This window comes from Typopeltis vanoorti, chromosome 25, assembly GCF_054136105.1.
Source record: "Typopeltis vanoorti isolate ZY-2024b chromosome 25, IOZ_Tvanoo_1.0, whole genome shotgun sequence".
In the NCBI taxonomy this organism is placed as follows: Eukaryota; Metazoa; Arthropoda; class Arachnida; order Uropygi; family Thelyphonidae; genus Typopeltis; species Typopeltis vanoorti.
Window position 1 is genome coordinate 54,569,652 of NC_143573.1, and position 13,841 is coordinate 54,583,492.

A 13,841-nucleotide genomic window follows, 5' to 3' on the forward strand; every position below is an offset into this window, starting at 1 on the left:
TTGGGAGTTTTAGTGATGGCTAAAGCATCCCATCAGATTACTTGATTACTGAAGAATACTTTGATGAACAGAGATAAACAGGTATTGTTTCTCTTTATCGAGCCTTGATAAGACCCTGTCTCCACTCCTGCACCCAGATCTGGTCACCTGGGTTTGTTGGTGATGAGGAAGAGACAGAGAAGATTCAGAGGCGAGTGACCAAGATGGTAGAAGGTCTGTAGAATGAACCTTACGAGAACAAATTGAAGAGTTGTGGATTACAGAAACTGGTTGATTGACAGAAAAGGGGTGATATGATTGAGACATACAAATTACTGAGGGGGGTTTACAAGATTAATTCAGAGGAAATTTTTTAGAACACATCTGGTGGTGGGAGAACCAGGGTGCCATTGATGCAAACTGGGTAAGAGTTTAGTTAGCAAAGGTGTTAGAACTAGGTTTTTTACTTGGAGAGATGTAAATGAGTGGAATAGGTTGCCAGAGTCTGTTGAGGGTGCCATGACTTTGAATGAGTTCAAAGCAAACTATGATAGATACTGCGCAAATGTTGGTTAGTTCTTGTCATGATGTTTATGGTCTCCCTCAATGAGTCTAAGGAGTCCTTGGAGTAGCCCGTTAATAGTAATAATACATTTTAACTATGATAGCATAGGAGGTAGAAAATTTCATGTAGGTTAGATAAGTGAGGTGAATAATATTGTGAATTTTCAGTTAAATAACAACAAGAAACATATGTGCATATTGGAATTATAATATCAATTAAAAAATTTTAAAACTATTTTTTTTTTGTGTGAAAACTAACATAAATTATATTAATAAAACTAGAATTGTTAGTACAGGTTTCCAACTTCAAGTTAGTACGTTTATATTTTTTTCTCTGGGATTTTTTATTTATTTATTTTTTATTGAATCTCTATTATTGTAAATTTTTTGACTACTGATTAAATTACAGTTTTGCATTTGTAGTGATTGCCTTCTGTTGTTGGCTCTTTCTAGGTATCCTCAAAAGTAAATTCAATGGCTTATTTATATTAATATTAGTTTGCATAGAATATTTGCTTCCATTAAATCTGAATAAATATATTTTAAGACAAGCATAAAGTAAAGAGTGTAGCTTTAAATATATAAATATGCATGCATCCAATTTATGTTTACCATAGAGTTTATATTTTTATATTATAACGAAGTCTTTAATTTATATGTTAATTTTTTCAGGTGTCATTGGAGAAGATGGCATTACAGATAGGTCTGTTTTTAATAATTTGCTTTGTGATTATGCTTTGCTTTGGTCTAGCATTAACAAATCTTTATACATACTACAATGGTATGATGCAGATCGATTCTTCTGGTGGAAGAATCGAACAGTCACCTGCTTTTGTTACGTGAGTTACAATAGCTTTGTTAAATGCATGTTAAATGCTGATTGTGAAGAAAATAATTTGGAATGAACAAAAATTTTGCCTACTTAATTAATTTTCATTAGTTCTTTTTATTTTTTTCCTCTGTTTATATACATATTGTATGACAAAAATAAAAATTTTATATCTTAAGAAAATGTCTTAAATTAAGTGTTCGTGAATATTTTATAGAGGACAGTATTTAGTGGTTCTTTATAACAGTTTTTTTTTTTCACTTGGACCGCATTGTTTAAAGCAAATCTCACCTTATACTTTTATTTTTGTATTATATCTGTGGATCAGTAGTATGTGCAAAACAAATGGTAGGAATAAAATTTAAATTCTGCTCTAACTTTGTGGACTATTTCTGTAGCTCAGAATAAAGAATACGAATTCCGTTGGCCAACGTATCTTTGAGGTCATAGTTTACCTTGGCTCAACAAGTAAATACATATTTTATTTGCTATTGAAAAAATATTTGGTGTATGTGTGCATGTAAATGGCACAATAGAGTTGGTACAAGCACAGTGTTCTTCGATTAATGAAATAGTCATAAAATATTTTATATTATATGAATAGCACAAAATATATTTTTAAAATATTATATATATATATATTTTTTATATTATTTTATATTTTATATTGTATGACTAGCATATAGGTATAATGTAGGGGTCAAAGCTGGGTGACTGGGGAAGACCTCTACATAGCCTTTTAAGGATGTGGAGAACCTGCTAGAGATTCTGGCATAATGTTCAGTCTTCATCTCCTAATGGGATCACCATGAGAAAGTATCTAACCAGATACTGAACAGACAAGGATGAGATGGTGATTTGGGATTTAGCCAACCAAATTGTTCTTTCATTGTCTTAAACCAAAATAAAATGATTATACAACATGAGAAAATTTCATGCTGCCTGGGTCATCACCATCACACAGTTAACAAAAGCCTTGCTCATTTTGTCAGGGAACCAGGGTAAACAGTGGAAAGTCAGCTGCGGGAACAAACTCCAACTCACATCAGTAGATTTCAACATTGGTACAATCAACTGTTGTGTCGAAAAAAGTGCTGATTCACCTTTGATGAGTCATCCTTTTTCCGACCCAACATAAGATAACCTCAAAAGGGATGGATAAGGATATACTTATGCCTCCAAATGGAAAATGCGTTTACTAATGACCTAGAACATGTATATATTCAGTTTGTAAATATTAGGGAATGTTAAAGAAGCCCATAAAAAGAACAGAGAATGTTTGTGAATTAATTAAGATAGAAAATCATGTATAATTGCTAAAAAGATGTGTATAAAGTGATACAAGTTTTAGGCCATGTAAAAGGCAGTTCGGAGCCACAGTAACCAATCGGCTACCGCCGTATACATGATGACACCAACAAGTGAGGGTGCTGTTTTGTGGTATATAGGTTTCGGCGGGGATTTGAATCGCTCTCTTCTCTTTTTTGTCGGTTCCTGGTTTCCAGAGCAGAGAGCTGAGTAGCTGTGAAAACTTGCCGCCATGCGTAGCAAGAATTTCCCCTTGCTATACCTGCCATGTGGATCAAAGCTGCAGCAATAATGCAGCCAGAGTTCTAGAAGAAAGGGCCGCTGGTGAATTAACGCCAGTGTACAAGTCACTGAAAGAGTGTTCCTTTTCGAGTGAAATAAAAGAATAGCGAAGATGCCATTAAAAGAAAACACGGTGAGGAGATCTGAGAATCTAGATAAGAAGGTCCTAAATCTACCAAATAAAGCAAGAACGGTAAGCTGAAACCTTTTTGTATTAAGTTAGAGTAACCAGAGAGGAAAGAGAAACTGAACGTTGAGAAAACAGCCAATTTCCGTGTTGTGTTTAAAGAACTGTCTGCATTTGGACATTTTTGTCTACACCTAAGGAATAAGAGGCATCTTAGGCTTGAGCTGAATAGGAAACCAAGGCTTTGGACTATTTGTATCAAAAGAAGGAAATTAATGTCATTATGTTAAAATTTAATTTGAATGCTAGCAAAGATGGGGGGGGGACAGAGTCTGAATATAAGGAAGAATGTTTTCGCATGAAATCTATGCCAGAATTGTAGAATAAGCCTGTATATATATGTATTTTATATGTGTGATAGTAATGGGCAATTTAGCATAAATTAACAGGGTCTGAGAATAGATATATAAGGAAGTGTAAGATTTTGTCAGTATAAGAGATTATAGTGTAGAACCTTTTTTGGATGTGTTAATTTAAGAAAAGGGAGGAACTCAGACTCTTTTAGAATTGAAGGTTTAACTAAAATGTATCTCTATGTTTGTGTCAAAATAAATGTATTTCCTATGTGTAAACCAAATGAGTTTGTCATGTTTCTGTGGATTGAATTACTGCTTGAAAAACCACGAACCGTGTATTAGAGGGAAATCCATTAGTAACTAAAGAAACGGGACCACGACTGCAAACTTCATGATCCCTGCATTTCTATTTCTTAGTAATCTAGGATAGTATATCAGAATTCAGTTGCCGGCTGGCGCAGTCATAAAATAATATAAATTTGTTGGCAGACGAAATAACTGATATTGATATAACATAAGATAAAGGATGAATAAAAGGCTAACAGATAAAGATAATATAAGGATAAATAACAAACCACTAAGAAAAAACGATAGATATAACACAACATTATGTTGATCATCAATGGAAAAGAGATGGAACTAGCAGAAGAGTTAGATAAGTACCAGACTGACATAATAAGTGGTAATGCAAGAAAGAAAGAGAAAAACAGGTAAGATACTTCTAAATAAAAAATACAACTGTTATATTCTGTGAACAATGATCAGGGAAAAGAAGGAACAGCTATAGTAATGTATGGTGCCGTGAGTGTGATATGTATAAATAGGAAGATGTTGCATATGTTTATGTGGAGAGGTTGATTAAGAGAAAGCAGTTCATGTGGATATGCAGTGTGATATGCTGATGGACCATGAAGCTGTTTGAATCAAAGCAGGGAACATGGTATTGTGAGTGAAATGAATGATGATGGTGAAAAACAGACTCCAGTTAACAGTAAGATGTTAATCAAGATTGATGGCAAAAAATTATGCACAGCTGACAGTAAGATAGTCGTCGTCGTCCGGTAGCATCCTCTAGCAAGAGGTTGCAGCAGATGAGCAGCTCTTCTCCATTTCTCTCTGTCTGTCACTTCCATCATTCTTAAACCAGTCCATTCCACAATGTCATTAAACCACTCTCTAATTGGTCTTCCATGTCCTCTCTTCCCCTCAACTTTCCCTTGTAATATAGTTCTTGTCAGGTGTCCCGAAGAACCTCTCAGAAGATGTCCTGCAAATCTAGTCTTTCTTTGGATCTTTACTGCTCATCCAAACTAGGGAAAAAGTAGAAGCATAGTGGTTTCCCGTTGCCTTCTATGCATGAAGAGATGAAAAAAGTAGAAACATTGAAAGAATCACCCCTAGCCCTCGATTACTCTAATAGCATTGGGGGGAAGGAACAAGAAATAAGAAAAGGATAGAAAGAAATAAGAGTAGGGACCATCCTATAGATAATATAACAGATGTATATTACATGAAATAAGGTATGGTCCAGCATCAGGTACTTCGGGTTCGCCACTCCCGTACTCACTAAAGTGAGCCCTTGGGGGGAGTAAGATAGTAAGAGTGAATAATGGTGAAAAAATTACACACTATTTGTAACCTTAGTTGGTGATGATGAGGAAAAAGATGAAGTGGATGTGGGGTAAATGAAGATAATTGTAGATATGTCCAAAAGAGGGATGGAGACTGAGATGAATTTTGTCGGTACAACTCACAAGTGACATTACATGAGGATTCAATTATTAGAGGTGTGGTGTACAAGAAGATGCACAGGGTTTGTTTACTGGGAGGTAAAATGAGTAGAGTGATTGAGGCAGTGGGTATGAGTGGACAATGATAATGATAATTTATTCAGAAGTGGCCAGTGATAAGGGAAATGGCTACTCGGTGATATTGCTAGAATTTGCAAAAGCATTTGACAAGATTCCACATAGAATGCTATTGTGAAGCAAATGGGGATGGATATTAACCTGGTGATTTGGATTAGAGGGTGGCTGTTTATGGTTTATGGAAGAGTTGAGTCCAGGAGAAGGCAAATGACCAGTGGTATACCACAGTGCTTAGTACTTGGTCCTCTGTTGTTTAATTTGTATATCAATAATATAGGAAATGATTTGACAAGAAGTATTCAGTTGTTTGCTGATTATACTAAACTGTGAAGAGCAATGGTAAATGAAGATGATACAGAGATCCTGGAGGAAGACTTAAACAGAGTAGAAGTACATGGGCAAAGGCTGCCAGTGTAATGTGACCAAGTGCTAAGGGGACACTTTGGGAAGAAGAGATCATAATCTATGTAGGGTGACTGATGGAACTGAACTCCAGGAAACTGATAAGGCCAGCGACTTCAGGATGATTTTGGGAAGGAGTTGAAGTTTAGAGGGCATATTGCAAAGGTAGCCAAAACAGCACATCAGATTACAACATTGCCAAAGGAAGTACACAAGCAGGGATAGAGTGGTTATTTTTTTTCCCCATATCAGGCTTCAATAAGGTTGTCAGATCTGCATACTATTGCATGCAGATCTGATGACTGGATTCCATGGAGATGAAGAGGTTGTGGAGAGGATCCAGAGGTGTGTGACAAAGATTGTGGCAGATTTATGGAATGCTCCCTTAAAAACTAGCTGATAGGAGACATGATAGAAGCATAATAAGTTATTAAAGGGGTTTTATAGGATTGACATTGAAGCTTTTTTTCAATGCATGGCAGGAAGGGAGAGAACAAGAGGTCACCTATAGAAATTGTGTCAGAGGGTGGTTAGCAAGGACATAATTAGTAGATTTTTTGCTTGGAGGGTGGTGAATGGTTGCCAGAGGTAGTTGTAAGGTGCTTCATTAGTGAATGAGTTTAATGATAGATATTGTGTGAATATTGAATCTCCCATGATGAGTCATCTGACTCTATAGAGATATGTGTATATAGTAATAATAAGTAGAATGGGAAAACACCACCCTCCTGTAGTAAACCCATGCTGACCATTAGAGCAAGCACTGCTATTATTAGTCCATTTCTATATCATAGCTTCTGAAACCTCTCCAGCACCTTAATCGCAACTTCAAACAGGCAGCTGGCCAGAATTTGTAATCTTACCTGTATAATAACAATAATAATAATAATGCAACTGATTGCTGAAAGTTTTTCCGCTTCGTTATACTATAAATTAATGATGCCAAGAAGTTATATTCTTGTTTTAATCCTGTATCCAAGTGTAAACAAAGTTTGTGCATGAAGTCACTTAATGACTGGGCTACTTGTATACTGAAGCTATTGATTTAACATCAATTGCCTTAATATCCCATAATGCAGTGCATATATCCTTATAGACATGTATAATGCTTTGCATTATGAGAAGGGCCTCTGCATTACTTCAACCTTGGTATCACTTCTGGATCTGACTCTTACTGATGAGATCTCAATAAAGGTTGAAACTGGTTTGGGTAGTGGTTATGTAGGATCTCCTTTGTTATTTTTTCTGCCATTTTCTTTGTTTATTATTATTATTATTATTATTATTATTACATGACACCCCAAAGGAGTCTAAAGACTCATCGAGTGAGGGCACCTATTCTACCACTCTCTGTTTCCACCACTTAATTCACCAACTACAGCAAACCACCACTTTCATCATCTACACCAATGTCATCTGCTGCCCACTACCACTATTATTTTTTGTATATGTTCTCAATGCTGATTTGTCTGTATGTGTCAGGAGAAATCTGAGTTTTCAGGCAAAAAAACCCTGCTACCTCCATATTAGATCAGCTAACTCACCTTCAATTGAAAAAAAAAAACATATAAAGATTCCTCTCATCACAACAAGAATCAAACTTCGGCCTTTTCCAGTTGAAGTGGGCAATGTACCGTCGTTCTTCCAATTGTGCTATGGAGGCACTAATCCTGCCATTTTCTTTGTTTATTGACTCCAGATTTCTCTGAACAGACTGTCTCCTTTCTTTTATTTTCTGATTTTAATATGTGATTAAAATCAGAAAATGTGAATAAAAATTCATACTGTACCTCCCAACAGGATTATTTTAAACAGGTGTATTTTGTGAATCATTTGTGGGGAAATTCAGGTAGCTTTCCTGAAAGTTTGCAATAGTAAGTTTAGTTCATTGTAGTAATTCATATCATCACACTGGTGTTCACTATAGTACCCATCCACTTCATGTAAACTAAAATTGAGTGGAAAATATCTTGTTATTGTTAATATTTTGATAGTGAAGAGAAATACTGTGAAAATAGCAAATCTGTAAGAAAATTATGAAAAAACAAGTAAGTATTGTGGTGAAAGAATGTGGTGATGATGTACAAGTGTACATCATCACCACATGTAAAAGTCAAGAACAGCAAATCTAATACAGATATGGTAAATGACACAGCAAACGATAGCAAGACAGATAAAATACAAGATTTGTTCTGATGGAACTCTAGAAGAATGTAAGGAGTTAGCATGAAAGATATGAACAAAAGTGAGGATTATTAGAAAAGAATTAGTAAGGTTGAGGAATGAATTGGCTTTTGTACAGAGGAAATATATTTACAGAGGAGACTGGAAGTTGAAGGTGCTACTGGCAGACTAGTTAAAATGATTGCAGCAGAATGGCAGAAAGCAGTGTAGTGCTGTATGGTATGGGGAAAATGGAGTAGGTGTCAAAAGTATGTTTGAGAGGAGCAACGATAGGAAGACTGACTGGAGCTTTGGAGAGAAGATAGAGTGCAGAGGTTTTGACTGTGCTACTTGGAACAAATGATTTGCAAGTGTTGCCAGAGAAAGTGAAGCAGAAGGGTGAGAGAAGGAGAATTGTGAGTGTACATCCAAAGGTATGAGGGTAGAGAGATGAGAAAAATAGCAAGGATTACAAATAGCATGATAGTTAGAATGTGCAGGAAGAGAGGTGTCCTCTCTCTCTCTCTCTCTCTCTCTCGTTCTCTCTCTCTCTCTCTCTCTCTTCCTGCACATTGAGGAAGAGGTTTGTTGATGTATAATTAATTTGAAGGTAAGAGAGAGCTACATATGGTCTGCATTTGAGTGAGAGCAGTAGTGTGTGAAACTGGGTAGATTGGTGATGAGAGGAGGGGAGTGTGTAGCCAGTCAGAGAAATGAAAACTATACGGTCAAACCGTGAATGTAACAAACCAAAATTCATGTGAGATAATGGACAAGGGAAGACAAGATAGGCATGCAAAAAATTACCTCAATGGGAACAGCAGAGTCAATTGACTTTAATGTAAGAGAAAGGAAAGAGAAACCAGAGGAAACCTACTGTGCACATATGCCAATGCAGTGAGTATTAGAAATAAGGATGCAGAGTTTGTGGCCTTGATACTGTTAGTCAGCCGACAAATAATTGGTGTCAGTGACACATGTTTAACACGTTCGCTGCCACGCTACTTCGGCATGGTCTGTTCGCCTACGCCAAGCAATTTCACTTCTTCAAGGTCAGTACGATAATCTCGTTACGGAGGTAAGCGTCCTACGAGTATACTCGTAGTTGGCTTGTGCAGAGCATATACGTTCTATGAGAATACACAGTTTTGATGCTAGCCCCACACGCCAAGCATTTTCACTTCTTCAAGGTCACTACAATAATCTCGTTCCCGGCGGTAAGCATCATACGAGTATACTCGTAGCTGGCTTGTGAAGCAGGTTTACCCACTACGAGTATACTCGTAGTTGGCAGCGAACGTGTTAAAAGAGGATGATGTACTCATGGGAATAGAATGTGATGGCTATAGCATTTTTTGAAAAGACAGAAAAGATAAAAGAGGTATGGTATTATTTATGGTTTCAGAAGAGTTGTGTCTTCTCATTGTGGAATTTGAAGAAAGCAGTAATGATAAATGCCTCAACCTGAGAACAAATGAAGTCATTTGGTCTGAGGTTGAGGTAAGCACAAATTTTAATATCATAATTAGTGGGATGTTGCTAATAAGCCAGGGAATGAAGAGGGGTTGATTCAGAAATGAACATTTCTGATTCAGAAGATCAGAAATGTTCAGACTGCTAAGACTGGTGAGCGATGCAAGAGTGATAATAATGGGTGACTTTAACTATGACAGCATTGACTGGAATCAGGAAATATCATGTGTACGGAGATAGAATTTCTTGAACTGCTTAGGAACATCTACTATCTTATACAGCATATAGTTGAAACAAAAAAAGGAATTTGAATGTTAGACTTAATAATATCATCTCATACTGAAAATTTAGAGAAAAGCACAAAGCTAATAATAATTGTAAATTTCTGCTGATTTTCTGTTCAGGACATAGATTAGTCATTACTAACACCATGTTCCAACGTAAAAATGTGTGCAAATTTACATGGAGAGAAGAGAAATAAGAGACAAGAAATAAGCAATTGACTATGTTATAATTGATAACAATGTTTTCCCACTAGTTCAGGACACAAGATTATACAGAGGATTTGAAGTGGGAAGTGATCACTAACTTGTTTTGAGCAGGATAAAATTTAATTTTATATTGAAAATAAGAGTGTGTAAAAAAGTTTTAAAATGAATCAGAGTTGAACAGCTTTCAGATGTGAACTGTAGATTCAAATACACAAACATCATTGAAAAAAAAAATGAAAGAATTCAAACACAAGAACTAAACCTTGGAAATTCAGTGGCAACCCTGAAGAAAATATTGATTCATTCAGCCAGAAAGGTATGTGGTGAGGTTGTCTGCAAGGATATAAAAATCAGAACTCCATGGTGGACACAGGAAGTCAAAGAGGCAGTGAAAGAAAAGAAGAAAGCATATCAATAGTTCCTGGCAAATAAGTCAGCTTGTGCTTTTACAGAGAAAAATATAAGAAAGCGAAGCACTGTGCAAAACTGTCTAAACAAAAATCATGGGAAGACTTTGGTAAGAACTTCTTCTTCTTCTTCGTCTGCAGCTTCTCCCACTTAAGTGGGATCACTGTTGATAATGAGTCTCCTCCACACGTTCCTGTCTTGGGCTGTCACCACATCCAAGTTCTTCATCCTCAAGTCCTCTTCTACCAGCTCCCTCCATCTCTTCTTTGGCTGCCCACATTTCTGCCTTCCTTGCACATCCATCTGCATGACCCTTCTTCCCACATATTCGTCCTTCTCATCACATGACCAAACCATCTCAACCTTGCCTCCTGTGTTTTCACTCCTAAGTTCGTAACTTTCACCGTTCCCCTGACATAGTCATTTTTCAGACGATCCTTTCTGGTCACACCGCACATCCACCTAAGCATTCTCATCTCTGCTACTTCCATCCTGCTGATGTTATTTTTCCTCAGGGCCACAGTTTCTATAGCATATGTCATAGCTGGCCTCACTACTGTCCTATAGATTTTGCCTTTCAGATTGATCGGCACCCTCTTATTGCATAACACAGCCATCTCCCTCCAGTTCCTCCAACCTGCTTGTATCCTGCATCCCACTTCCTTCTCAGCTCCTCCATCTTCTTCCACTGTTGAACCTAAGAATCTAAAGTCTCTCATCTTCCTGATGACATTTCCTTCCAGCTCCAGATCTGTCTCCTGGCTGCCACTCACTGTGCAACACATATACTCTGTCTTACTTCTGCTCAGTCTCATACCTCTCTCTTCCAGTACTTTTCTCCATCTTTCCAGTTTAGTTCCCGCTTCTTCTCTTGAATCTGCACACAGCAAGATGTCTTCTGCATACAACATTGTCCAAAGCGCATCTTCTCTCACCTCCTCTGTTACCACCTCCATCACAATATTAAACAGAAACGGACTTAATGCACCCTTGATGCAAGCCAACTGTTACTTGAAAACTTTCTGTCTGTTCCAGACAGGTCCGAACACCTGTCTTCACATTTCTGTACATTTCCCGCACCAACCTGACATATTTCTCCAGCACCTTCTTCTCCCTCAGACACCTCCAGACTTCTTGCCTTGGCACTCTATCGTATGCTTTCTCCAGATCAATAAATGCCAGATGTAGCTCTCGAAACTTTTGATGATTGTTGATCTACCAGGCATGAAGTCAAATTGTTCCTTCCTCAATCTACCATCAAGAACCCTTTCTAGGATTTTCACTATGTGGGACATCAACTTTATTCCTCTGTAATTTTTACAGTCTTGTGCATCCCCTTTACCATTGTAGATGGGGACAAGAGTACTCTCCTCTCCCTCCATTCCTCAGGTATATTTTCCTGTTGGCAAACTTTCATGAACAGGTCCCACAGCAGGTCAATTTCCTCTTCCCCCAGTGCCTTCCATGCCTCCACTGGAATTCTGTCGGGGCCCACCGATTTTCCATTCCTCATCCTCTTCATGGCCTCTGTCACTTCCATTCTACTGATGTTCTGCACCATCCCCTCAGAAGGCTGCCCATCTTCTCTGTGAGTCCTTGCATTTTCCTCATTCAAAAGTCTCTCAAAGTATATTTTCCATCTGTTTCTTATGTCCACATCCCTCCATAATACTTTGGTAAGAACATAGAAAATAAATATCAGGAAGGTGGCAAAATATTCTGGAGGCTATTGGAAAAGCTTAGAAATGGAGGAAAAGGAATCAGAGATGATAAAGGTGATATGAAAACTGAAGATAAAGATATTCTAGATGTTTTGGATGAACGACTGCTAAATGAAACAGCACGGTGGTAAAAAACTCCCAACAGGAATGCAGTCAAGAATACATATCCATACTTGAAGTAGAAAAATTAATCAGACATCTGAAATGTGGAAAGGCAGCTGGAGTAGATGAAATTTGACCAGAAATGCTTAAATATGGAGATATAAAAGTTTTACAGTCACTGCATTGCATAATTCAGAAGGTGAAATTCCTGATAATTGGAGCAGAGTTGTCATAGTACCAATCTATAAAAAAGGAAATAAAACTTAATATGAGAATATTAAGTTTTATTTCCTTTTTTATAGATTTTTTATAGATATAATAAAACTTAATTTCCCTACTCAGCTTTCCTGGTAAGGTTTATAATAATATAAATAAAGCTTGTCAGTATCAGATTTTTACTTTAAGTAAAATAGTTCAGAAATCTTGGAAATATTACAAGAATTTGTATTTAAGTTTTGTGATCTGGAAAAAATCATATGACAAGATGCAAGAGGGAAGTTTTTCAAAATGCTACAGTTATATGGTATAATTGGGACATTATATCGAGCAATACATAGTCTCTGTTTGAGACGTAAGTCAGTTAGAACTGAAGGAGATACAGGAAGATGGTTTGATGTTAAATGAGGAGTGTAACGAGGGTGCACATTATTTCTACTGTTATTCATTATCTAAATGGATCACATTATGAAGGAAAGTGGTATTAAATCTGATATCAAAATTATTCTTCTTCTCTTCAAGAATTAGGCATTTGCCTGTTCTGGCTACACTGGCCTTTCGATCTTGCAGCTTGTCTTCCTTTCTCTCTCTTTCCCTTTAATATCTATATCTATCCACCTCTTTAATGGTTTCTCCAACTTCACGTGGTAAGAAAACTTGCTCGCACCAGTGACCTCAAGAGCTGTGCCAGTGGTTGCTAAGTTACTGGTAGGGCCTCCCTAGCTGGACACCTTGGTCCTCCAAGTTGTGGGTTTTGTATAAGGATGGTTACCTTAGCATGTAAAAATTTCTACAACTCAGATGCTTGAACTGGAAAATATCAAAATTGACTCAATCTTAGTTCTTTACTTTATGCAGACAATGTTATACTCCTAAATAAATCCAACACCAATCTGCAAGATTCCCTGACTAAATTGAATAATTGTTGTAATAAATTGAGTATGAAAATCAGTAATAAAAAGACAATGAAAATAGGCTGAAACATTGAAAACCTCAACTGTATCTTAAATGGCGAACCTATAAAATAAGTAAATCATTTCACCTATTTAGGTACAATTTTTAATGAAAATGGCAAATTAAATATGGAATTAGATAAGAGAATTAGTAAAGCCAGTATGGTAGGAAGTCAGTTGAATAAATTTATATGGAATAAGAAAGAAATTAGTCAAAACATTAAATTAGCCATATACAAGACAGTGTTTAAACCAGTTTTAACATAGAGATCTGAGAGCTGAGTTAGAAATAAAACATTTGATCAAAGGCTGGAGACCTCTGATATGAGAGTTGGAGGAAAGATTAGTTGAATAAACAGATGGCATCAATGGCAGTTTCACATTTAAAGTGAGGATATTAGGAAAGAAGTTAGCATTATTAGCATTCAGGAATGTGTTAGTAGAACGAATCTCAGGTGGTGTGGTTGGTCACTTAAATAGAATGGAAAAGAAAAGATTAACAAAACAAGTATTCTTTGCCATGTTGGCTGGAAAAAGACCCATAGGAAGACCAAGATATAGGTGGATTGATACAGTGCCTTAAAAGAAAAGTGCCTTAA

General features: G+C 36.7%; 1 protein-coding gene across 1 annotated transcript in view; it reads left to right on the forward strand.

The window, feature by feature from the left end:
* Positions 1–13,841, forward strand: part of LOC150092754 (short transient receptor potential channel 5-like) — a 235,133-nt gene that overhangs the window by 128,242 nt on the left and 93,050 nt on the right. Inside the window, exon 6 of the mRNA XM_090414270.1 lies at positions 1,216–1,382. Within this exon, the coding sequence (XP_090270396.1) occupies positions 1,216–1,382 (167 nt within the window). The remainder of the gene's footprint in view (positions 1–1,215; positions 1,383–13,841) is intronic.